We start from the raw sequence: 27,353 nt of genomic DNA on the forward strand, positions 1-27,353 counted from the left end.
ATTATTAAAAATAAAAACACAGCAGGAGGACTAAATTCACTCTTAAACAATCCACGAGTATATCAGTAAATAGAATTAGAAAGCGTAAGCACATTAGTCGGTGAATTCAGTGAAGCATGGGGGGTGTCTATTCTAAGGTCCCTACATTAGGATTATGTTGGTTATATTAAAATAAACCTGTACAAACCAAATCAACCGTTCAAATCATGCACCAGTCAAAATCCCCAACAAACAAAAGAAACTGAGTTTTGGTATTTTACAAACTTACTCGGCCTATCTATGGTACATCCTTACCTCAGCCACAGGATTTCCTCTTAAGGTTGAACATTTCTGTTAGTATCTTTTAAAATATTATAATCTGTTTCTTCAATAAAACAGGCTTCATCATATCAGTTTTACTTTACCTTGTTTAAAAACTTAAGCAATCTCTCCCAGTGTCATTGTCAACAAGTTCTGCTTTTTCAGCAAAACCAAGCTAAACTGTGCATGGGATATACTATATAACCTAGTGAGGCTACTAATGGGGCCAGGAAACCCATTGTAAAACTTTTTTGGCAAGAGACACAATAAGATAAATAATTTGGTTGAAAAAGTCAAACATGCGTTTTGTATAAATCAAAATACAATATTCTTTGTATAAATGAAATTGTCTACCTGACGACTTCTGATCATCGTGTTTAAGAAACTTTCACTTTTTGCATAAATGTAATCCAAAGGCACAGGTGATCAGCAATGTTAGAGTCTTTCACAGTTACACGTTACTTAAACAAAATTGGAACTGGTTACAGTACAAGTAATTACTTTGCAGACACAGTTACCATTTTACAGATCCATCTCTTGTTTTCTTTAAAGATCCAGCTACTGAACCCACTTGTTCTCCTCTGATGATTTATAAAGCAGGTTCACGTGATGTGAGGTTTGACTTGCACTGTTGACAGATTTGCCGATTTCTATCTTATGCATTAGCTATAGTCCTTTTTTTAATTATTTTTCACATAAACATAATGCAATATCATATTTGGTTACCTGTCTGGAAAAAAAAAAAGAACTATTACAGTTACAAGATTACTGAAGAATATAATCAGATTAAACATGTTACATACAATGCATTACTTTTTTGGATTAAGTGTATGCATATGATTTGTAACTGTAGTTCCATTGAAGGCTGAATAACTATCTGGTGCTTACAGTTATTGTAGTTTTTTTCAGGAAGAGTACTAAACAAAAAATTCCAGTGACAGCAAACATGGCCTTCGCGCCAAGTGATATGCCCAGAGTAGGAACATGGTGAAATCCTTGTGCCTTAAAAAAAAAAAAACATGCCTAATGAGATTAGTACAGGATAGGATGTATCAGCAAACTCATTTTTTTATATGTCTGTATGTGCTTCTTTTTTATTTACACCAAGGGGCATATTTTATATCATTTACAATCATTTTTTAAAAATATAACTTCTATTTTATTTTTTTAAGGAGAAAATTCCATGTTAATGTTACAAAAATGACAATGAAACCTCTTCAGTGTTCGTAAGAGACCTTGAATTACAGTGATTCATTGTTTGGTTGCAAGAAAGCATATCATTCTCTTTCTGGTATATTTAAATCAAAGAAAGTCAAACTTTCCCATCCACCATTGTTGTCGATCCAGTTTGCACTGTTCGTATGCAGGTAATCTGCAGTACATTCTGAAATTGTCTGTGCCCCTTGCACAGTTACGAATCCTTTTTCAGAGAGTATTCTAGCCAGGATACCTCCACACCCAAAACCATAATAACCCTTCCCCAGTTCAGCCTGTTAAGAAGCCCTTCCATTAAACTCTGAAGTATACAAAGGGCATTTGGAACAGTGGAAAGATGAAGATGAGCTAAGTGCATTCTGATGTGAGCCTCATAGCATCTGTTGGTAATGTAAACTAGTAACTCAAAGTCTCTCTGCTACGTGATCTGGAGCTGGCTGTGCTGATAACACCTGCAGCTCGTACCTCAGATAATCCTGAGGTTAAATGAAAAATATATCTGTAGCTATTCATTCTGAGTGACCCCCCCCCAGCAATGGCAACAACCCCAAGTTGAAACTTGATACCTCTTGCTATATGAATTTCATATAATTTTCCCAGATTCCTCTGACGTTTGCCAGCATGTAACCCGAAACAATTGGGCTGTAATTACAAGGGAATTCCTTAGTTCCTTTTAGCTGTTTGCAGTATTCAATTATAAATCTGCAGTGCTAACGTCTGTGCTGTAAGTTTGGAGTTGTAATTGAAAGTACTTGACAATTCCTAGCCCCCCCACTCACCCCCGGACAAGCTTGTTAAAGAGAGACTAAATGTAAATAATACTGTGCTTTTATAAAGAAAAATGTGTGTTGTGGATGTTTTTGGTGCGAGAGAGTGATGGACAATTCAACAGATCCATGGCTGGACTACCTGCCTGAAGATGACTTTTATAGCCTGTGACATACATAGTAAACCTTGCATCCAGGCAGCACCTAACAAGGTGATCGTGGATGGGTTGCATCATGTCATTCCAATGCCACCACCAAGTACAATCAAGTTGATATTCTGTATAGATTCTAGCACAGGTGCTGCTGCTGGGATAGGATAGCACTGTAACTGGAAATGTGTTGTGATCTGTTATCTTGCTATTGCTTTTCACAACAACTTTGAGGCCTTGACTCTATGTTGATTCATACAAGATCATGGACTTCATTGAAAGTATGCAGTGCACACAAATGCAAGCAGCTTTGAAGCCTGGGAGCAGACCTTCGGCTGCAATTTATAGAGGTAATAGATGGGATACTAGTACAATCAGCAGGAAACCTACAAGGATATAAACCTAAAATTATAATTACCGGTAAATCTTCGTTCAATAAAAGCACAGCAAAAACACAATACAGTCAGAAGTAAAGTTTAGTTGAATAATAGTTCTGACTATATTGCGTGCTTGTTAGCGTTTTATCAGATGATGGTTGTGTTTTGTCTTTCACTTTAGAAGTAGTTTAGTTGAATTAATTAGGTAATTTAGGACCTATATCAGTTGAATCTATCAACTGGAATAGTTTTGAGAAAAGCAGATTTGACACTGCTGATGTTAAGTAATGTGAGGCTTTGTAGTTAGTTTAAAGGCGCCACCTTGTGGAATAGTTCAAAAAGGTCTTCATTATGTTTAAATTGGAAATATTTAACTCTTTATTCAAAGTAAAACAACAAAAAAAGTGATTTTGGATAAATGTCAATTATTACAGGAGCTATATATAAAGGACCACAGTACAGTATATGACCATCTATATGAATAAATCATCCCTATTGATTTGGGTTTGGTGTTACTATTAAACATTTAGTCACGTTTTTAACAAATGTCTGAAGATTTCGTTTTTTACGACGTGTTCTCTGGACCAGTGTAAAACTGCCACATACTGTAATTCAGTAGATACCAGTTGTATTTGATGGCCAAATAACTTTCTTAACTTTGTGTTATACTATACACACGAGACGTGCTTTTCTGAGACAGAAACCATTCACAATGTGCATGATAAAGAACAGGCTATTGTTTTCGAAAGTGCTTATAGCTACAGCTAAAGTGTTTACCCCTATTCTTTAAAATACTGAACGCAGTTTTGTAACAGGAATTTAGATCTTGATGGTGGTTGTGACACGAACTTGCTAAAGGGTTCCGCTATTTTCTGAATGTTTTTCTTGCCACTCAAAGTGCTATGAGTGTTACACTGTGTGTAATGTCACAATCAATCATGCAGGCATTTGCTAGTATACTTGTAAATGGAACGTCGGTTCTAGCCAATCAGCTTTCTTCTCTCCTTGTTGATGACGTCGCCGACAAGGTTAACAGGGGGAGGGGGAGTACCAGACAGATCAGGGTGGGTGTCATGAGAGAGAAAGTCTGTTTAGTAAATTTTTTAGTTTGTGGTTTAATAAGCTAAGGTCGTCCGTGTTCGTTACTTTTCACATAGAAGGTAGGTAGAGTGTTTAATTGCTTTTGAACTAATTCAGCTGATCGTTTGGAACTTTGCAAAAATGTGTCACAAAAATGGGTTTTTATAGTTTTTTGCAAAAGTATTTAATATGTGTTGGCGTTCGTTTCAGTCGTAGTTTTTGTTTCTGGTACACCACGGTTAGTGTAATGTTTGCTTAGTTAATTTCACACAGTGATGTCTGCATTCTTTCACCGTAGTTTTTGCGCAAAATGAAACTCGTGTGTGTCTTGTTTTTAAACATTGTGGATTTTATCAGAATTACATTCTATTGCTTTTTTTTTTTTTTTTTTTTTAAGTAATTTTAGTCAACACAGACACTGCCCTAGTATGTTTTTCATTTCAAAGTAGGACCCTGCCTCGTTATCTGTTTGGTTTGCCATCTCATGTAAGTCCCCGGAATTGCCTTAGAAGGTGCTGCATGATAACTCTGCCATCAGTACACGGGGGAGAACATCTTGCAGTGTTGTGTTGCGCCAGTTGGACAGGCTTGTGTAAAACAGCTTTACATGCTGCCTCGAACAAGTGATAATACTAGCATATAGTCATCTTGCTGCATTCATGATCAATTGAATATATTCGTTATTCACTGTTAGCCAATATTCATTATTGCACCAGTTATTGGGTAGAATATTCTTATAAATGAACCTTTCATTCAATACTGTATCTTGTTTACACAAAAGCTGATTCCCTGAAATACGTTAGACACAATTTAAGTCTCGAAAGTTACTGTGTTGTTAAATATTCTCCTTGACTCCCAATCCACAGTGTGAGGTGAACATACATGTTTAGCCGGGCAGCTAAACGTACATTTGTTTTAGAAAGGTTAGTTGTAATATCGATGGGAAGCAAAGCAACAGGTTTCAGCCTCTGTGCATCCTCTTGTTACCTAAAAGCCTCTGTTTAGCATTTACATCAAAGGTCTCTTTTTTTTTTTTTAAACAAAATATGCAGCGAAATGTATGTCCCAAATTTACTGCTGCTGGTACTATTTTAGATGCAACTTAACAATGTAAAATTGCATACAGGTATTGTAAAGAGAATGTATACTGTTATCATAATGGTTAGATGAATGTTTCGTTAAAAAGCCATAAGTAAACGATAGACCCCAAACTTGTTGCCAGTCTTTGTGAGAGGAAGTTTCCCTTTAATACATCTGTACTAATAATAAACCAAAACATTTCCCAAGCATAACCCCCATAACAAAGATAGCTTTGCTATGATCTGTTCCTCTGAATTGCCACTTTAACATTTCTAATGGAGTTAAAGGTAGCTGGAAAATAACCAGTAAAGTGTTTTTGCTGTTAAAGCAGGCTTTGTGTAAAACTGGCATCAAATAACATACTGTAACTTTAAATGTTGCAAATCTAAGTCCTTTAAAAAAAAAAAAAAAAAAAAAAAAAAAAATCTGCCTCAACCTAACCTGATAGATGACTAGTTAATAACAATGATTGACGTGTGTGTTCGTCAACCACACCAGACATGGGCGGATTTTTCAGCAACGTTGGCAAACCACAGACGTGGAGGCGTATTTCTTTTTAATTGTAAAGTTAGATTGAAGGGTTTTTGGCTTGTAGGCGAGTTGAATTTGGTAGAGAATCAAAGAGGAGTAGAAGGGGAAATTTGGGTAAGAATTTGTAGGTAGGTTTGATATTTAATTACGAATTTAGTGGTATGGTCGTGGGAACATGCCAGTACAACGCAGAGGCCTTTTTTAAATAAGTAATGTCTTTGTTTCCAAGGGGTTGGCAGAATGTTACACGATCCAGTGAGTTGGAACAAAAGGACCCTGTTTTTAGACAGGAAATAAAATGATGTTTAGGGATTTAGGTTTGTCTCGGGTCTGGCTTTATATTTTTACGTTTTAATCGCCTAGAATTAATGTAGAGGAGTCGGGTAAGTAACTAACTGCTGCCATTTCAAACAGTTATGAGTTCGTTTGGTTGAGTACAACACAGCTGCTGTACTGCTTGGGTGATTGATAATCAGTATGATCTAGATAGATTTAATTTTATTTCGGTCCTTCGTAATGAGATGTACATTAGTTTGCTTTTGGGTGTATCTTCTCTGTGGGATCAAATATGGAAAATCGTCTATCTTATAAATGGGTAAGTCTAAATAAGCCCTTTCATTTTAAACTAAAACTGTAGTATCACTGTTACTAGATACAGCTTCTGATCTGTGGGTACTGTAATTAAATTAAACGAATGAAAAACATTCCTGCAAAGAGGAAGTCTGTTTTATGTAGTCGTTTACAGTAGTTACAATTTATAATTTTAAACTGGTTTGTATAGGAGTTGTGTTTGGGATTCTTTCTGATAAAACATTTAGTTTGCAGTCTGTGGGGATTTGTATTCAAATCGCTGACATCAGAAATGTTACACGAGCACGGCAGCTGTATCTGTTATAACTTTTGTGCAGTATATGGGCCATTCATTCATACATACAGCCACAGAACTTGTGCATTTCTGAATTCTGAGCTCTTCTGCAAACATTACAATACTAATGGACTGCTTCGTTCTACCTACGTCCACCCACCACCCTGCACCCTACTGTCACATAATTATAGTATTGCATACCCAGCACTGTACCGCAAGATTAGAAACCCAATCCTGGGTTTCAGAACTATCCTTGGTTAATAATATTGTTTAATCGGGAGACAGGAGTTTGAGCAATCTCATCTCTTAACAACCCGACCAGCTAAACCGCTTTAGCAGCGTGGTCAACTCAATAGTAAACACAAAGACTGGAGAATGCTCTTGTTGAGCAATATTAGGACGCTGCAGGAATGAGCAGTGCCAGTTCCTTACCACCCTGCAGAGTGTACAGGGTGGCAGAGAGTAAGTGTTTTGCATAAACTGGGCTGTAAAAAGCCAGCTGGGACAACATTTTTATTGTTGATCAAGATATGTGGTTTACAGTGTGTGTGGACATCTAAAGTCTTTGCTTAGTAAACTGAAACCATAACCCACCAGCTTTGGATAATAGTTATGTGTAGAATGTAATTGTCAGACTTTAATAGCAAGTTACATAATGCTATTTTCATTGTAATACCAATTGCTGAATAAAGTTGCATTTTCGGATTGTTTTTGTTATCCAGTACAGTATGTATGATTGTGTATTATGGTGGCAAAAACGAGATTGACTCATTATAAATGTGCAGACTGCAGGAACTTGGCGATTTGTTGCTCAATAAAAATGTTTTGGAAGCTAGTTTGTGAAACAAAACAATGTGTCTCCTTTTAAATGTGTTGCCATGGTAAATTCAATAGTGGTGGATGTTTCCTCATTTTAAAAATTTCTATTAAATCTCATAGCTAAATAAATACTGTATGTATCTGTCTGCACTTGTTTTCACGGATGGAGAATATTAATGTGCTGTAAACCATTAACCTTTGCAGGGTTAGCTGTGGACAATTTAAGTAGGTTGTACAGTAGATAGCTGACTCCCTTAAGTGAACACGATCCCTAGGGTGGTGGTACTGTAGCTTTGACTTGATTGGAAAGAGTAACAAAGGCATATGTATATTCTGTAACCTAGATACTTCGGTTCCTTTTTTAGCAGCAGGTACCGTATTATGTAGGTGGCTGTCAAGAAAACCACAGGCAAAAAAGAATACAAACTAATAGGTCAATTCCAATCTGTTTTGATGTATTCTGCAACAATAGGCAACAGTGCCATCTATATTTATCCTACTACTCAGTAACTGTGTTTAGTTATTCAGTAGCAAGGAAAGCTACTGCTGGAAACATTGGCTGTACTGACTATTGTAGGTGAATTTTAACGTAAAATCTAATCACTGAATTTAAGTTTTATTGTAATATTTCAAATGTTCTGACTGTTGTATAATAAACTCCTTTTGGTAATTTTTCCGTATTTGTTTTTTCTAAATACTTGTACGTCAGATCAAAGGTCAGACAGCTTGACGTTTTGTCCGCAGTTTGTTCTAGTGAGCACGTTTCCCAGTGAAATGAATTAAAATGGGTGCAATGGGGAGGCAGTCTGAGCAGTTTTGAGACACAAAGCTGGAAAGCCTGTTCCTTGACTGTTAATACATTAATAACCTTGATCTGACATCTCGTCTCACTGTGGACCTGGAAATTTAAAATTAGCCGTTTTTAAAGGCGTAATCTTTCCTTTTTTAGAAGCGCTACACACGTTACAGCTGTTCTGAGATTGGAAGGGTGGATAATATATCTCCTTGTGCTGTTCTTGCTATATTTGACAAACCTGGACAGAATGTAATGTTAGTCTGTTTTCTTAAATCGATACACAGTTTACACTATTTTAATTGTGTGCCTACAAGAAGAGAAAAAAAAAAAAAAAACATTTTGCTGTATTAAAGGTCCTCTGGAGTCTTAGGCGTGGATGTAAAGTTTCCAAATATCGTCTGAACAAGTTTTTCTTTTCAAAATGCTGTTCTGTGTCCACACAGATTTTACCTTGAAGCAAACAATTTTAAGGAAGGTGACATTTTCACATTCCTAGAAAGTTCAAATAACATACAGTATTGAATAAACAAACTCCTACTTCACCACTGCCAAGATAGCTGACACACATTTCTGATTTTTTTTGGCAATGTCTGAGACAGTCTTTGGTTTAAGATGGCCCACTCACTGCCTGTTAAGGCATCCGTAATGCTACAGGATCAGGCTGTCTCACTATATATACGCTGGAGCTTGTTGGCAAGTCATTGTTTTGGTGACTGTTTGTTTTCCCAGTTTACTAGTGTGCACTGGTTACATTTTCACAAATTAAGTCACCTGCTCTTCATAGAAGCGAAATCAACCAAGCATGCTTGTTCATTTTCTGTTGTGCTTTATGATATTTGGAATTAAGATCTTTTCACTGATTTTAATGGGGGGGGGGGTGTAATTAACATAATTGAGCATTACTAGTAAACCATTGTAAAGCTGAAAATGACAAATAGCTGTGTGATTGAAAGTCAACTACTTTTACTGTACTGTAGGCCTGTCTTTCATGTTCCGGTGCATTTACAGCTGTATTATAGGATGTGGCAACTCCTAACACACTACACATGAAGTTTCTGTGGTAACTGTGAGTTACATAGCTCTTTATAGAAGTGCAAAGATATTGTTCGATATCCACTGTAAACACAGTTATACTCTACAGCGTGTGGCTAATTGCGGCACAAAATGGCTCTGCTTACAAGAAGTAATTTTCCTGGCAAGTTGCAGAATGCCTGTGTACAGTAAAAGGTGACATTTCAGCAGGCCCCCGTTTTTTCTTTATCACTTGGATTTATCTGATAATTGGACAGGAAGAAAAGTGTGTAATGCAGGGAAGAATATTTACCCAGGGATATGACTTGGTGTACATTGTTGTCATTGGTAATCAATTATAATTGATTGTGTAAGCTGTGTTTTGTTTACAGTAAACCCATAGTAATAATTCTCTAATTTGTATTCTCTGCAATGTAATTTAGACCTGTGAAGCTTTGAAAACCTGCAGATCGGATTTTGTGCATTGAATGTAGACCTAAACTGAAAAGTTGTGGTCCTGAGCGAAGTGTTTGAGTGTACACTATGTCCCCAGTAAGAAGTGAGATGCAGTGAAAGCCTGGCACAGGGCAGGCCATGTGAATGCTGGAGTAATGCTGCTTGCAGTATCGGTAGGAGGAGGTCAAGTGGAAGAGCAGATGAATGATCTAAATCTAAAAATGATTAAACACAAAACAAACACGTCTCGAATTTTCCGGCTAATTTCATAAGATGGCATTCAATAACGTGTGGCTCAAGGCCAAAGGTGTTATAAATCTGTTTTTATTGTCTCGATTCTCGCACTATGAAAGTCCTTGTCGTTGTATGTAATGTTCTCACTATAAAAGCCAATGCATACTTGCAAAACGGTTAATATAGGACATAATAAAAACATCACTTAAATTGCAAATGGCTGTGTCCTCGGAGGGGGTTGAGATGGAGCACAGCAGCACTTCACATCCATCAGGGTTCCAGGAAGTTTTCCAGGAAGTCCCCCCCACCCCTGCCGATTTTGTTTTATTTAATAAGTTTGAGAACATATAGTATGTCTAAAATGCTTGCTTGACATGTTTGACACTTAGTTAGGAGGGAAACAAATAATACTGTACAACACTATAGGAATACATTGATTGTCCACACCAAAATAATTTATGTCCTTTAGTGATATTTAAAGGATACACAGCATAGTGTTGTGTTATGGATGCGGGGACCAACAGCCTAAAATATAGCCTAAAAAGTTGTGGATTTTGTGTCTATCTGCCTCCTATCATATTTTTACTTATTATGTTATCAAGTATAACGCCTGCAGAACTCTGCATACTTACATTGAAGTGACTCCTCAGGCATTTTAAAATGAGTCTTGCAGTCTCTTTAACAGTCATGCCTTGGAAGGAAATGAGTGTCAGCGCAGCTGTTTGAACCCCTGGCCGAGTTAGAGGCACACAATAGGATAGTGATTCAGCAGTCCTTCCGAGTACCCCCCTCCTCCTTGTGAACACCTGCTCAACAGTAGCCCGAGTCCGGTTTGCCTGCTACTTTACAGTACAGTTGAAACTTTATTTCCAAAGTGCGTTTTCCAGACTAGCTTGCAGCATTTAATCAATGTGCATTGTTCAAAAGTTATACATTGTCTCACAATGTCATGTTGTGTCTGTCTGTATACACAGAAGATTACTTACTGTATTCCTCCTTTGCTTACACACCATTCCCTTCAGAATAGTGCAGGATAAAAAAGCACTTAAACAGATGGACACCAGGTTCATGCTTCCCACTCTTATGTTTACAGCTCAGTGTTGTGAACAGTTCTCCTCTTCTGTCCAGTTTTCAATTGATTGAAGTGTACAGCTGTGTTGTAATGGTACCAGATTTCTAACATATCACATTGCCCTGTCTGTTGGAGGGGGAGGGGAAGGAGAAGGGAAATGGCAGTCAATTGAGTGGGTTCTCATTGTGCAGTCTGTACAGTAAGTTTACATTTGAAAACTGAAGTCAAACGTTTTTAGTTTCGACATTGCCTGCTGTCTGGCACACATTAACAAATAGAAAGTGACATGCAGTCTTGAGGGAGTCTATTTCAAACTACTGTATATGGTAATTCAGAATATTGGGCTGGAATGTCACCTAAATTATAGTTGTAAGTAAAAGGAGCCAAACAAGTAGATTCCTAGTGTAAAGGTTTTTGGCACTGTTGATGTCCCTGTGGTGGAATTGTCTTTTACTGTACTGCTGACAGGCTGAATCCCCTGGAAGGGTTGCTGTAAGGTACTGTGCGGTCCTATGTGTCATTTGGTGGAGTTAGACCAGTTTTACTGCAAGTACTGCATCAGTGTGGCTCCTTGCTATGCAGACATCAAGAATCCTTGTGATCAGGAGAAATCGAAGGGTTAAAGTTGCTTAAGCATATTCGTGACACGACCACCTGGAAGTCATCTAGCCTGACAAACCAGGATCAAGGTGAAATATCCGCTGTGCAACAGTAGACTTGGCCTGCCATCCTATCTTTAAACCAGCAGCTCTTGCAGCCAGTTCCTGTGCAGCGATGAGTTATTTTGGAGAGTGTGAAGAATTGCTCAAGGTAGAAACACTCACTGTTTGCAAAGTCATTTTTGTCTTGCCTAAACTCTTTTTCTTTTTGCATTTTTTTTTTTTTTTCCGTTGACAGGATCTGTAGGTGGGATATGGCTCAAGAAACTAACCAAACCCAAGGGCCTATGCTCTGTACTACCGGCTGCGGATTTTATGGGAACCCGCGCACAAATGGCATGTGCTCGGTTTGTTATAAGGACTTTCTGCAGAGGCAAAACAGCAATGGAAGAGTTAGCCCCCCTGGTAAGCACAAGGCGAGCGGTACAGTACAGTATAGCACAGACTATCTGAGTACTAGTGGACAGTATTTGTTACTTTATTTCTTGAGTAATTACTCCCCAAACTTATGTGTTGATGGTGACAGGTATTAAGGATTCGTGATTGTTTTTCTACAGCGTCTACTGGTGTCAGTAGCATAGGAGATTCTTTACCAACGCAGTGCTCGGAAGCCAGTACTGTAGATGCACCGCCAGCGTTAGTCCAGGCAGCTGCACCGTCCGAACAAAGCAGGTACGCTGTGCTATTTGTGACCAAATCCTTTGATTCATATGAATATATCAACAGGTTTGTTTCTGTAGCCTAGATATTAAAAATTCATCAGTTTCTGATTTGAAGTAAGTAGTTAAATCTCTTCTGATGTAGCTACAGAATGTATTAGCAATTTTGTCTTTTGTGTAAACGGGATTCGGTCCTTTTTAACTGACTATGTAGCGTCTGGTTTGGAGTGTTCTGTTTAGTGCATTGGACGTATTTATTTGAGCTTGGAAACTTCCCAGACCTTCCTGGATCAAACAGAAGCAATTCACTGGCTTTTTTTGTTCTCTATTTTCTTTTTTCCAAAATATATAATCTCCTTTGTTAATTCCTGCATTGTGGTTTAACCTGCAGACCCCCCCCCCCCCCCCCCCCCCCATCAGCTGTTCAGTGTAGTGTATCTGGAAACAGGTTTATGAATAGATTTCCATTACAGTTCCCCTGCACATGTTCAAATCCAGAAATCTGTGGCAGTTGCAGGGGGGTGGGTCTGTGACCCAGGGGTTTGGTTTTCATTGAACCATGTCTTCAACTTTTTAGGCTGCCATGTTTCTTAATTTGTGAGCTATTGAAAACAAACATGCGATGAGCACGCTATGAAATGTCCACCTTGATGCAGAGTATGGATTGCTGCTTTTACCTCGGCATTACTACTTGGTGCTTAAGGTTTTTTACAACACCAGCTTTACACCCAAGTTATTCCTTCTGTAGGTTAAGATTTTTGTAATCTCAAAGAGGTGCCATCTCTGTGGATGAGGGAACTTGATTTACATTGCTAAATCAAGTATATTTAGTATATGCAAATCATTTACTACTTATAGTTTAGTACGATCACAGCAACAACAAAATAATTAGATCATTTTTAATTCTATTCAACACATTTTTTATAATCTTTGTTATTTAAGAATAAATGTCTTGGGTTTTCGACCTCCTTTTTTGACATGCATATAGTTCATAAATCTCCATACTTGCTGTTTACCTGCAGTATTGTCTCCAGCCAGTCTCTGTTGTCGCAAACATCCGAAACAAATTCTGAAGAGGATGATGCAACGGGGTGCAAAGTAGAGCCTAAAACAGAAGAATTGCAAGGTACATGGTTTAAACTCTTTTCGTAACCCTGGGTATTACTGGATGTTACCTTTTGTGGTAACTTTTACTACAGATTCCACACACCTTCATCTTCTGAATAAACATGTGACATAATGGGTAGGTCATCAGAGTGAAATTAAACCGAGTTTTTTCAAGAGAGCATGCTTATTTAAAGTGTCCATACTTAATCATTCAGCTTTAAAAACCTGATGCAACGTGTTTCCTTTCAATTTTTGGAAATTTGCATGCATTAAGGCTTCCATTGAACCTTTGTCTACTGGACAGAGCAGAGTTCCTGAGCACCAGATACAGTGCCAGTCTGTCCTTAATTTAAATGACACTCGTGGACATTCCTAGAAAGCAGGTTTGGCTCCCATTTGAAAAGGAAAAACTCCAAGAACCAGCTAGCACATTGAATGTTATTTTTACTAGCTATTGGCTGTTTGTGGGGGAAATCCTGCTGTAAAAGCGTTTCTTGACTGCACCAGGCAATGAGCCCATAGGAAGAGCCTTGCAGGACAGTGCAGAGAGCAGGAAAGGTGACAGTGGAAGGGAAGATTGCTCCATGGATCTGTGCGATTTAGACACCTCTGAGGCAGAGCTAGGTTCTAGTGGTAGTGCAGCAACTAAGTTTGCTGATCTCGCTCATGTGTCGGACAATGCAAGAGCCAAAAGAAAGTTTGATGATACTGATCGGGTATTAGATGGAATCCGTGGTAAGTGATATCCAAACTTCTATTTACGTATTTATTTAAAATAAAAAAAGAAAACACCTTAAATTGACAGCGTTGTCCTAAAACAGTAGTGTCACAGAAATGTATTCCACAGGCATTCCTGTATTTCCCCTTCCAGCTCAATTGTACTGCCTGATCTAATAGATCGGTCTGTATCTGAGACAGAGGCTTCTTGAAAGTAATGAAAAATGACATAAAATAAAATTTGAAAAAGCTTTTGCTTTTATTTAGGAGGAAAATAAGACAACTGAGGAAAAATAAGGTGAAAAAAGGTTGGTGTTTTAACCTTTTCATACCTTTTTTAAAAGCTTTTTGGGGGTGTGTCCCGGGAAGGAAAGTGGTTATTTGTTGAATACAGCAGGTATTGGAGATTTTTCTGAACTCTGTCATGCTTCAGAGTTCACACGGCTATGCGTTTTCACTTTATTATGGTGCTTTCTTATTTTATATGGGTAAATGAAAACGAATAGTGGTATAAACCCCTTGAATGAAAACTGTTGCATTAACTAGACATCCTTCTAACCTCAGTCATGGTACCTTTTCTTTCGTTGACATAAAAAGGCATGAAAAGTCATCGCTCTTTGTTTCCATATTCTGACAATTCCCTTACCTCAGGGAACCTTAAATTGTTGGAACCCTAATTATGTGTGTTTTAAAAACTTAAAAAAAATATATATATATATATATATATATATATATATATATATATATATATATATATATATATATATATATATATATAAATAGATATAATTAATTTTTTTTCCCCATTTGCATATACAAAGTTGAATGTATTACTAATGGAGGTTTTGGTTGGTCCCTTAGCTTCAGCCTCAGACGAGTCTGACCAGGCTTCTTCAGAAGGGCAGGACAAGTCACCCGAAAAGGCCAAACAGAAAAAGAATCGCTGCTTTTTGTGCCGGAAGAAAGTGGGACTTACTGGTATGTGCAGGAGCTTCACCTACTGCCATCTAGCTGGGTCACAATCTGTTGAGTTTGGCTTTAAAGTTTATGTATCCCTGTAAGAAAAGATATAAATATTGCCCCTCATCGTTACCTACCTCCGTTAAGGTCATATGCGTTTGTGTAATTCTTATGTTCTTGTTTTCTTCACAGGCTTTGATTGCAGATGTGGGAATTTGTTTTGTGGCGTCCATCGTTACTCTGACCTTCACAATTGTACTTTCGATTACAAGGCTGATGCAGCTGAGAAAATAAGAAAAGAAAACCCAGTAGTTGTTGGAGAAAAGATCCAGAAAATTTGAACAGTGGCTTGTTTTTGGATTTCGTAACAATCTGCAACTTAGATTGACTTAAGCTTATTGTCTCCTTTTTTGTCATTTAATGGGAGTTCTGAGCAATGTATCCTGCATAGACCCTTAAATCATGCATGCCACCAGGAATTGCATTTTGAAAATTACTTTTAAAATATTCTTTGCATTTTTTAATATTTTTAATTTCCTTTTGGATGTTGTGGTTGGATAAATCTAAGCAAACTTTAGGAGTAATACCATTTTATGCCATCTTAATTTTAGTTAAGTGCAGTTTACAGAACCCAGTTAGGTAAAAATGCTGGAGGGCTGTGCTTTTCCAGTATTTACAAACAGTCATGTTGTAATCTTGAAAGTTTTTATTTCCTTTGTATATAGCTTATCCTTCTCCTGCAGCACGATTTCTCTCTTGAAATTGTGCCTTTTCAAGGCACACTTAGGTATCAATAATTGAATGTATTCTAATCATTTATGGCTGCTTTTGTTCTTCATTAACGAAACGGGGTTTCAACAAATAATATTGGCATATTCGCTTATTTGCTCCCACAGCTTGTCTGAGTAATTTTAGGAGTGTATGCTATAAAAGTTTGTGTGTGTTTCATTTGGAATGGGGTGGGGTGGGGTGGGGAGAGAGCCTGTATGCCCTTCATTGCTGGCTGTGAGTTTCATCCTGGGAAATATAGTTCACATAACTGAGCTTGCACAAATGAAGTATGACCTGAAATTGTGCTGTATTTATGTTAGTTTATTCACTGTCTTAACTTTGATTAAATAAAGTTAAAAACAAATTGTTTTATACTTTTTTATTAATTTAATTTCTTTGCGCCAAAGTCCGTAATTGCGGTGGGTGGGAAGCTTTTGATTTTGCACTTTTATTTTAATGTTTTCTTTAATAATGACATTCTTAATCATACTGGAATATAGTCAGCTCTCATTAAGGTGAATTTCAAGGGGCCAGCAAAAAATGTATGTATTGTTCAGTGTGCATTATTCACTGCTTTCAGCATCTCCACTTTTGCCTGCAAGAATAATGCACGTTTTTTTACGCTGTTCACTCATTTGTGCTTCATGGAAATGGGTTGGGGTTGGAGACAAGACTATTTGCTTTTTTTCAATGTATATAAGCCTAAAAGCTTCAATAACAATAGAATTGTATGCATGAAAAGGATGTGTGGGTTTGATGGCAAATACTGTATTTTGTATGTTCTCAATTTATATACACTAGATTTTTAAAGTTCAAACTTAAATTGCTTAAGAAATCAGGTACTATAATTTGCTGGAGAGAATTTAAACGAAGAACCTTTCACAAATGATCAAGTTTGGAGCACCACATGTTTAAACTACGGACCTGTATGAAATCATTTATGGCTGTGCCATATTCATTCTAAAGTACAGCAATGGCAGTGCCATAAACCTTGCATTGATTTAGGCCTAGGTTTGACCACTTATGATATGATGAATAATGTGTGATCTTGAAAGCACATGGACAGGTTGGTGTTTGGATTAACTGGCATAAGTTAATGAAGAAAATGTAATTACTGTAAAATGAGATTGAGTAATAACCATGTATGTAAACAAGGATTAAAATGCAAAATTATTCATTGACTCAAGAACTGTAATTTTAGACGTTGGGTTTGTTCATAATCATCATTTAGAACTACTTTGTCTTTTACTTGAATGATTAGAATTAGGGAGAGGCAGACATTTAATTTTTGGACTATTTAGTACACTAAATAAGTACACTACGAAATATAATGTGTTACGTTTTTAGTCTAGCCAGCTTTACGCTTTGGATATTATTTAGTTTGTTTGTTTTTTATACATGGACAAATGTTGCGGATTCTTGTTCAGTTATTGAATAATGCAACAAACCCTATACACAATTTTATTTTCGTTTGAACCCCATCCAGGGAATGGAGACCTGTCAAGTGGATCCTGTGTAACTTCCAGAAGTGCTTCAGAGCTCCTCTTTGGAGTATATTGTGCATTTTTCCAGCCTTTGATATGAAAATAATAAATGTGTGATCCATTTTGTGAAGGTATATGTGTGTGTGAACATGAGATGCAGCCCATGGTAAGGAGCATTACAACAAACTAAAAGTTCATATGAAGGAAAAATCTGCGCAAAATAAAATGGTAGAGATGAAACGGGTTGCTGCCTTAGCCACGTTGAACGTAAAGATTTTTAACAATTGAGACGTTTGTTCAGTTAACACACCTCTTAACTGTTTATATGTATCGGATGCACATGTTAGGGTGGTAGACCAGCAGGGAGCTTGAGACCATGCATGTAATTTTAGGTTGGATGTAAGGGACGATGCTTTTTACTGGATGATGATGCCTTTGGCTGTAAAGTTTAATGGGAACAAAGAAGATGCTGAACCAGCCATTGTAGGTTTAACCTTTCCTCAACCTGTTTCCTCAGATCTGTTACTATTCAAAATCGTATTTGAAAGGGGTTGTCGCAAAAATAGGCTGTCACCAGACCACAATCCTATCGTGCCTCTGTGATATGCTTGGGAGAAGGATAACAACAAACCCAACCATGGATACTGAGCTACAGCAGATGTGCCTGGAGGAATGGAAGACCTCTTCTCCCATGTTTAGGCTAATCAACTGCAGCAAGGGAGTTTTCCTACTGCCTGGAGTTCTGAGAAACTAGCATTCTTATTGTGTTCTCTATTAGCTTTGTATATCATTTTTATATAGTAGGTGTTGCACTCCAGCTAGACCTTGCTCCATTATTTCCATGTCTTGTGTCACTCCTACAAATTATGCAATTTTGAGGTGTTTCACATTCAATCAAGTCAACGTTTAGTTTTCAAAAAGCTTCGCTGTTTTGTTTTAAATTAAAAAAAAAAAAAAAAAGTTTGAAAATATATAAAATGCACAATGTATTTTCAAAAATGTGTAGCACCAGGTTGCTGAGTCATGCAGAAAGCTGGCATCAATTAGTAACCAAGTTCTGTTCTGGGGAGAGGAGATCTGAGAGAGGGGTGGGATACAGGCCTCACTTCTCATTGGGCACCCTGCTTGCTGTTAGAGGCGGTGACAGTCGGATGGCTGCAGTTATGAACAGTGGGGATGTTTAGTGTTAGTGCTGCATTTTGCTGAAAGTTCTCACTGTAGGATTGTGTTGTTACAACATGTCTTTCATTAAAGTCGAAGAGAGTTCTGATTTCCCCATTCACAATCTTCCTTACGGTATATTTTCTACCCCGGACAATGTAAGTATCGACTTTTTGATTTGTTCTACTCTGTACGCATTCCATGGAAACCGTGAAACAGTTGCAGATGTATTGGAAATGTAAAAGCATGGGTTTAGGGATTGTTGGAATATTTTTCCAAACTAATCGGTGCCTAGTTAAGAAGTTTTTACCGTCAGTATCTGAAAGTAGCGAGTATGAATGAATTGGTATATGAAAGGGGTGTCTATAGCCGTATTGAGCGCCTCTGGTCGGCACGGTGCATGTGTATGTTACGATTTTCAGAAGTGTATGGTCCACGTATTGTTGTGTTTGTGTGGTGTTTTTTTTTTTTTTTTTTTTTTTTTAAAGTAGGTCATGGCGCTATCTCATGTGCAGTGCCCTTTGAAACTTTTACAATGGAGTCTGTGTTTGCCTCTACGTTTTCCTCCGGGAGCATTTACAAACAATTACGGTTTAATCCATAAGTAGAGCAGTTAGTTATTGATTAGGTACCTAAAGGCATTTCATTAAAAAAAAAAAAGCTCCATTCACAAAAAATCGTGTGTTTTTTTTTTTTTTTTTTTTTTTTTTTTTTTATTCTGTAGATACATTATTGCTAGGTCCTGTGGGGGATTAGTCAAATCTTTCCAGTGCCATTTTTACTTAGCAGTCCTTGACCATTTTTAAAGCTGTAAAATAAATAAATAAATTTCATGAATAGTATGAATGCTTTCCCCTTCTCAAAACCCTCCAGTTTTCCCATGCTTGTGTATGAATGCTTTCTTTCAGCCCAGGCACAGAATAGGAGTTGCCATAGGAGATCAGATATTGGACCTCGGTGTAATCAAACATCTTTTCAGTGGACCAGTGCTTTCCAAGCACCAAGATGTCTTTGCCCAGGTAATTAAAATCTTGTAATGGTAGGAAACTAAATCCTGTGGTGTTTTTTTTTTTTCTTTTTTTTAATATGTCAGTCTAGGGCAACTATTAAATGGCAGACAGACATTTAAGTTAGAGGAAAATAAACTGCAACTTAGCCACTGAATGACTGGTTTCATTAAAAAATATCACTTCATGAAAGTGTAATTACAATATTTGGCCATTAGATGGCAATAAGACCTATCGTACATGCTAGGCATTGTCCAGCAGATATCAGTTATTACTTGCAGCAGTGTTATTATACACATTTATAATTTCATTTAATAAGGGTGTAGTAGAAAAAATATTTTGGAAGCAGCAACTCCATCCTGTGGCTATGCTCAATCATAAAATGCAAGGAACTGTAAGTCGAGTGTAAACTAATATGTACAGTGGTGTGCCTACATTTATATTTTGTTTGTTTCTTAGCCAACCCTTAATGCTTTCATGGGCCTGGGTCACGAAGCCTGGAAAGAGGCTAGAACAGTTCTTCAAAAACTGCTCTCCGCAAACGAGACGACTCTTCGAGAGGATGTGGGTCTGAGAAGCAGGTACGTCGTCCTCATGGCTGTTCCTATTGCACTCGGCTTTAAACATGCTGGCAGGCACTTCCTGTTATAGTACCTGCCTGCTGTAATAATACTGAGTTGTGCATCCAGATGCTGCTGAAAAACCAGGACTGCTCACATTGTAAGGTCTGTATTTGACAGCTTGCATCTGGCTTGTTTTCTCTTTCAGGGCATTTGTACATCAGAGTTTAGCTGAGATGCATCTCCCAGCTGAAATTGGTAAGTGCCTCTAGAGTGCTTCCCGGATTGACAGCAGAGAGCAATGTCTGCTCTTTAGCTGGGATATCTGCTGCAGAGCTCCCTGTACTGATCCTCGGCTCTCAACTGAAAGGACTACCCACACTTGAGGTGAAGAAGAGGAGTTTCTGTGCACAATCGAACTTTAGTCTCTGAGAGCAGAATTGTGCTTGAATGCTGTGTGATTTGATACTGACCACTCGCAGAGACCGTACAGAGACGAGCATCAGAAGAGTGCGTTGTACATCATTATGAATATAACAGAGTGGATCCTTTCTACAGTTTCAGAGTGTATTCAGTAGAAAATACAAGGCTGTGATGTGGGATGTTTTACAGCAGCGTTGCAAATAAGATAAAACTTTACTGACAACTAATAGGCTCAATGCTATTTTAATGAATGCGCCACATAGGAGGAGGGGTGGCCCTTGAACCCAGAGCAAGCTGCTGCCTGGTCTAGTCAAGCCAGATGTGAGTCATGAACACAGTGTCTTCTGCAGTCATTATAGATCCTGCTCAGATACAGACACTGCCCCATTAAACACATTCACCAGCATATGTAGAGTAGAACCCCTTAATTCAGACTCTTTTCCATCATTACTTTGGTGAGCACAGTGGTTATGCAGATTTTGCTTTCATAAACTTTAACCTGCTCCCAGAGGGATCTGGGTAGTGCTGTCAGTGCACAGCTTCTTATACATATTCTTATAAGAAAACGTGACACATGAGGGCAGCATGCACTACCAAAGTAAAACTTGTATGCTTGTACTGTATTTCACTGGGTATGATACAGAATCTACTGTCTTTATATTACCCAACAGCATTGTCCGAAAATAACCAAACCAGTTTCTGTATGCAACATAAATAGACTAGATATTTGTTAAATATTTAGGGAATTACAAATAGTCATATATATATATATATATATATATATTATAGGTATATATGTATATACACACACAAATAGTGTTTTTAGTTCTTTGTAATTAGAAAGTCAGGGCAAGTTTAATACATGTTTCTCTCTCCTGTTAGGTGATTACACTGATTTCTATTCTTCCCGGGATCATGCTACTAATGTTGGAATCATGTTCAGGGGAAAAGAAAATGCATTGATGCCAAACTGGTAAGGAGCAGTGGAGTTGATTGATGGTTTAGTTTTTCATTTTGAGAGGGCTAGTGTTGATAACAAGTAAACCAGGCTTTTTGTGTTACAGGCTCTAGGATCCCTCCTGACTCTGACCTACCTGAGTTAACTCTGGGCAGAATAGAACACAGGTGTTAAGACTTAAACTGGGTCCATTTGCTTGTAACACAGGAAGTGAACTTTTAGTGTTTCTGATAGACTAAATGGGCTTTGCTTGAGTGAAAGTGAAAATAGACTGAAAAACAAAAACAAGAATGGTGTTATCCCAATTAGAGGTACAGTAAGAAAGTATTTCAAAGGTTGTTTAAAACATGACGTTCAGGAAGGTTTTTGAGAATCTGTTTCTTTGAGCTCTTTTACAAAGTATAACAGAGTACTTGTATCAGTTTATAGATAGCGTTGTCATGTTGCAGGTTGCATCTGCCGGTTGGGTACCATGGAAGGGCCTCGTCAGTGGTGGTGTCAGGCACCCCACTCAAGAGGCCTATGGGTCAGGTCAGACCTGATGAAAGTAAGAGTCTCGCATTTCAAATGAAATAAATCAGTTTTCAAATCTGCCTGTGTTCTACTTCAGCGTTCTATCATCATGTTTGTACTGAAAGTGTTCCATTTTGTTTTTCATTCACAGCCAAGCCTCCTGTTTATGGCAGCTGCAAACTGCTGGATATTGAACTAGAAATGGTAACTTAATGCTTCCACTAGAAAAATGAATATTAATAAAAATAAACTTTCAGGGATTGAGAAGGTAACTGCTGGCTCTGTTTAGTGAACTTGGCTTCTTTGGGCCACTGGCAGTGTTTGTGTCTTAATTCCACCCCAAAAATCAATGATATTAACAGGTTAACGTTGCCTTCTGTCCCAGGCGTTTTTTGTAGGTCCAGGCAACAAACTAGGAGAGCCGATTCCAATCCACAAAGCTCACGAACACATCTTTGGAATGGTCCTAATGAACGACTGGAGTGGTGAGGACATTTTTGTTGAAGTCACTAATAAAAAAAACATGAATTTTCACTCTAACTTTTATTTTTATTGTTGTTTTGAATGCTTCTACAGTAAGTATACATTTCCTTCTGTCAATGTCCTTCTGTATGGTCAATGTTCTGCTATATAGACTACAAGCTACTATGTATTCTCACAGCTATTTACTCCTTATTGTCATTAGCACATTTTTTGAGAAAGGAAAATCTCATCCAATACAGTCACCAAACCAGGGAAAAAACAACTTGACATTTGAAGTTGGAGATTGCAAGATGTATTTGTGTTCCTTTTGGAAAATACATGTAAAAATAAATCAATTTGGAGTAAATTGCTTTGTGAATCCGCTTGTCCTAGTGGCCAGATGCCAACCCTGGAAAACTACCATAGTTGGCACCAATTGGCCTGTGAAATAGCAGCTCCCAAAGGTCATACAGGTAATGAGTGTTAATGTAAAGCTGACCCACCAATTGTGGCACACGATATTCACGAAGTCTCCTTGTTAAACATGACACTTTCTTAAACTTTGTATTTTCTCAGTAAGAACGTTGGTGTGTAAATCAGTCCTCCTGGGCTCTCATTTGTAAGTCAGGTGGCACAGTGGTAGTTACGGCCTGTATTTACCTGTGGCGAGACTGTCGCAGTGCGATCGTGCAAAAATGCCACAGCTTTGCTTTTCGTCACCAGCTTTGAATGGGCTGCAGTTCATTAGTCCTGCCACTGTGCATTGTGTCAGAGCACAGGAAAACTGCACATGGTTTGGAGTTATGCTCTGATGTCCATTGATTTGATTACGCTCGTTCAAATGGCAGGATTTAAAGTTAATATAGCAGGCTATATAAAACGTATAAATCCCCAAAACACTCGCCCTGTTTTTAAGCTTACAGGAGATAATCCATGTATGTGTGTGTGTTTTTTTTTTGTTTTGTTTTTTTTTATTAACGGGTTTATTCCAGGACATCTGATTTGTCATTTCAGATTCAATATATGAAAACCTGTAAGATGACTTGACGGCTCATGAGATGTATTACTTTTTCAATTTTAAAAAACAATTTAGATTTCACGGATATAAACTGAAGTATTTAGCTAATGAGCTGGTTCTGTACAGTTTCAGTAAAAGCAGCTGCCTCTGTTAAAATCACAGTCTTAATAATTAGATTGTTGTTTGAGATAAACAAAACAAAAACAATAATGATCAACAAATGCTGTCAGCGGTACAAGCAAAATAAGACATCTGAATTTTACAGTCTGGATACAATTTAAACAAGAAGCACTTTTTTGATATGCTGTAAAGGGCCTTGGGCCAGGTTTATTTTAAATGTAAGGCCTGCCCTGGCTTTAGCTCTGCATTTTAGACTAGGATTCAATCAGAATTAGGGTGCTGCTGTATTATAACGGCCTTTATAAAGTGACTAAAACAGTGATGATGAGGATAGTGGCACCGTGGCATGTATTTAGTCATGGGGTAAGTTCATCCTGAACCTGGGTGACAGGTGAATAGCTGCTTTGGGCTACCACTGTACAGCTCACTTTGTGTATTTTACCGTGTCGTACGTTTGGGCTGGTTTGAGATTCTGTCGAGGAAAGTGCTGAAATGCGTTGTTGCGGTGTGTTGTCTTGACAACAGTACGACGCTCTGCAGCCCCTGGAAGAACCTGAACGGCTACATTTGTTGTGTTTCAGCTCGGGATATCCAGAAATGGGAATATGTTCCACTTGGACCTTTCCTGGGCAAGAGCTTTGGAACCACCATCTCGCCGTGGGTTGTGCCAATGGAGGCCCTCATGCCTTTTGCGCAACCAAATTCAGTCCAGGTGAGCCCCGAAGAACATTGCTTTAAAAGTATATCTGCTTGAACAGGTAGCACAGCAAGTAAACGCATGGTGCTTTACTGTAAATTTCAAACAAGATGCATTTCAGTTAAGATTATAGTTTTATTAAGAATCTGTTGTAATTTTATGTATTCTTATATTGCATAATATTACATATTTTATTACATTGAGTAATTTTAACCACAACTCCGATTCGTAAAGAATATTTTAAATCATTTAATTTATTCTCGTAACTCCCATAGCTACATATAATTATATAATCATATAATTGCAGCATCACCAAGTAATTGTGGACAAGGAAAATGAATGTAGCTGCATTAAAAAGAAAAAAAAGTTTGTTTGCTTTCTGAATTTAATTGTGAAAATAATTAGCTGTTTGACTCAGGTGCATTATCAAACTTGTACTATCCAAAGCCAGGTGAATTAATAGGTTGTGCGGGACACTGCTGGCAGATGCCAACCTCATTAGCTCTGGCTGCCTTTCATGCTGTTGTCTTTGCTTTTGTAGGACCCCAAGCCGCTGCCTTATCTCTGCCACGACGATCCCTACACCTTTGACATTAATCTCTTTGTCTCTGTGAAAGGTACTGTGATTGGAGAATTACTCAATAAACTCTTGAGACACGTGCATGCTTAATGGAAGCTTGCCATGCGTGAGAGAGAAAGCTGCCACTATTGTCTTCCAGATATGAAGTATGAAACAGTCTGACAGCACACATATTCTAAGCTGCACTTTGTAAATAAACATCTAGGTAAAAATATGTACAACGATGCAACTGGCATCTTCCTTTTATATAGCACAGAACCACTGCATTGCCAATGTCTCGTTTATATCTGAGGACTGGCAATAACCGCAAACATGGAAAAAACACCAGATAACACCATTACGATTCATTGGCTTTTCATTTTTTTCATGAATTGTAAACACTTGTTTTAATTGCGTTTTGATAGGAGAAACGATGAAGGAACCGTCTACTATAAGCAAGTCAAACTTCAAAGTAAGTGTGTTTTGTCATTGTGCTTTATCAAAAAAAAAAAAAAAAAAAATTATAGACCTTTCTCTTTTGCCAACAATAAAACCTAATCGGACATTATTGTTAATTAATCTCTGCTCTGAGATCAATGGCATATTGGCAAAGAAAGGCCCTTAATAATAAACCCGACTGGATTCTGCTAATTTGATTTCTCTGAACCCACTTGGTTTTAGTGCTTATCAGCAGAATCCAGAATGCAGTCGGGGAAGCACAGAGGCACAGAGATTCTGGAGATTTATATTCAGCTGATATTGACTGAAGCCATCATCATTCATGTGCTGTCATGTTTCGCTCTCTCCTCAGTATATGTACTGGACAATGAAGCAGCAGCTCGCACACCACACTGTGAGTGGCTGCAATGTCAGACCCGGTGATCTTCTGGCCTCTGGGACAATCAGTGGACCTGTGAGTATCCTAGCCATGCATTTCTTCTTGCAGTGTTGTTCGTTGAGGTTCATACAGAAGACACTTTGTCTCTCCTAAAGATGATCAGTCAGACTGATTCCACAGGTGATCTGAAGGTGGCCAGACGATCGCCCTGTATTTGGGCCCCTGCTCTTTTGGTTAGGTTGATAGTGTCAGATACTTGCTTCAGTGGTAATCTGCAATCTTACAGATCCTTACACCCTCTTTCTTGTTTTGGTGTTTAGCCAGGATTTGGAAAACAGTATTGAAATGGGTCTTTTACAGGATGAAGAAAGTTTTGGCTCAATGTTAGAGCTGTCATGGAAGGGAACGAAAACTATTGATCTTGGGGATGGACAGACCCGCAAGTTTCTGCAAGATGGGGATGAGGTTATCATGACAGGTATACTTTAGAAACCATTCATACCAGATATACGTGATCATTCCTTTGAACTGCTACTGTTCAAGCTTTGCAAAGATCGGAGTAAATATTGAATTGGAGTTGCCTTTATCCAAAAGCTAAAATAGATTTCTGGTTATGTTGCTCGAAATAGTAACCCTAACCCTTGGTAAATCCAAACCAATTCTCCTCTTTGTTTTAATGTTGTAGGGCAGGAGAAAACAAAATGCAGTGCTGAATAAATGTATTGTATACAGCGGCAAGGTTTCAGTCTGGTAGTCATCTGTTACAATCAGAAACTATGTGAAAAAATCTTTGTCTGGTTGGAGCTGTCGGAGACGGGCAGTTCTGCGGTGTCTGGAGCAGGTATCAAGCTCATCTCTCCAGAGAAACGGCTACCAGTTTGTCACAGCACTCCAGCGTCCGCTGCTTTGCTAAAGTCACGCAAATCGTAACTGGGGATTGACTTTGTGGTTGAAGCTAACGAGTCACATCAAAATTCAGGATTCGGAAAGAGTTCAATTGAATGTTTACAGCAAAATAAAAAACCTTATTGATGACAGTAATTATAATGCCGGTCGAATGTGCTGTGCTTTCTGTATTCTAGGTTACTGCCAGGGTAAAGGCTACCGTGTAGGATTCGGCCAATGCAGAGGAAAAGTTCTTCCAGCGTTGGAATAATAAGAGCAACACTCTTCAAAATAATCATTCCTTAACAACACATACTGTACTGGAGTTGTGCTTGTTTTCCCCACACTTTGGTTACCAGAAGCAGTGTTATGTATGTTAAGTTTAACATTTTAATTACAAGAGAGTAACAAAAATCTTTGTTATTTACAGTAACTGTATGATTCTTCAGGGTTTACACATTCTAATTCATTTTTTTTTAATCTACTGTACTGTTAGTATATTTGTATAATCAAAATAATGTTAGCACAGTAAATGTCACATAATCTGTTCTAAACCTCATACACACACTGGTTATATTCCATGGTTAAATAATTGAGTTCATGAATTATTTCTAGTTGTGTCAATTCGCTCCACCCTGTTTATCAGATGAAGCTTTTGATTTGACTGTCTTCATAGGCTAGTTACTGTAACCCTTTTTGTTTTGCATAATGAATAAACACATCATATATATTCCTTCTGTTTTGGCTTCAGTGCCTTGTTGGTATGAGTGTGAAATTTAAGCAAATAACCAAACCAATACCAAATCGTATTTAGAGCTAGGATCAGCATTACAACATAATCCTTTTGACACTGCCCCCTGCTGGACGATGAGGATACTGACAGCAGGTAGACATTTGTCATCTGGAGAACATGGAGACAGTGTGGGTTTTTTTTTGTTTGTTTTTTTTTTTTTACGTGTGTTTTGTGACGTGGGCGACACAGCCTAAAACATAATATAGATTTTTATTTATTTATTTATTTTTAGTTGTAGTATTATACAGTA

The 27,353-nt window shown here is 37.9% G+C and overlaps 2 protein-coding genes across 8 annotated transcripts; both read left to right on the forward strand.

Moving 5' to 3' along the window:
* Nucleotides 1–3,862: 3,862 nt before the first annotated feature.
* Nucleotides 3,863–16,798, forward strand: zfand6 (zinc finger, AN1-type domain 6). Of its 7 annotated transcripts, none has more exons than XM_041218613.1 (6): nucleotides 3,863–3,968; nucleotides 11,650–11,816; nucleotides 11,969–12,083; nucleotides 13,093–13,196; nucleotides 14,756–14,872; nucleotides 15,047–16,798. In XM_041218613.1, exons 2-6 carry the CDS (start codon nucleotides 11,666–11,668, stop codon nucleotides 15,193–15,195), a joined length of 636 nt encoding a protein of 211 aa, XP_041074547.1. In that variant the 5' UTR covers nucleotides 3,863–3,968; nucleotides 11,650–11,665; the 3' UTR covers nucleotides 15,196–16,798. The 7 variants fall into 7 exon arrangements, with proteins under 7 accessions (XP_041074547.1, XP_041074550.1, XP_041074545.1 ...); XM_041218616.1 differs by lacking the exons at nucleotides 3,863–3,968; nucleotides 15,047–16,798 and adding exons at nucleotides 5,390–5,627; nucleotides 14,162–14,202 and having other exon boundaries at nucleotides 14,756–14,827; XM_041218611.1 differs by lacking the exon at nucleotides 3,863–3,968 and adding an exon at nucleotides 5,414–5,627 and having other exon boundaries at nucleotides 13,105–13,196.
* Nucleotides 16,799–18,236: 1,438 nt separating this feature from the next.
* fah (fumarylacetoacetate hydrolase (fumarylacetoacetase)) lies at nucleotides 18,237–27,040 on the forward strand. The gene is made up of 14 exons (XM_041218609.1): nucleotides 18,237–18,428; nucleotides 19,179–19,289; nucleotides 19,737–19,858; nucleotides 20,046–20,095; nucleotides 21,143–21,233; nucleotides 21,668–21,765; nucleotides 21,883–21,935; nucleotides 22,117–22,216; nucleotides 23,913–24,043; nucleotides 24,570–24,645; nucleotides 25,013–25,059; nucleotides 25,399–25,500; nucleotides 25,786–25,903; nucleotides 26,508–27,040. The coding sequence occupies exons 1-14, from the start codon at nucleotides 18,348–18,350 to the stop codon at nucleotides 26,579–26,581; spliced, it is 1,254 nt and encodes a 417-aa protein (XP_041074543.1). The 5' UTR covers nucleotides 18,237–18,347; the 3' UTR covers nucleotides 26,582–27,040.
* Nucleotides 27,041–27,353: the final 313 nt, after the last annotated feature.

Source organism: Polyodon spathula, chromosome 19 (assembly GCF_017654505.1).
Source record: "Polyodon spathula isolate WHYD16114869_AA chromosome 19, ASM1765450v1, whole genome shotgun sequence".
Classification (NCBI taxonomy): Eukaryota; Metazoa; Chordata; class Actinopteri; order Acipenseriformes; family Polyodontidae; genus Polyodon; species Polyodon spathula.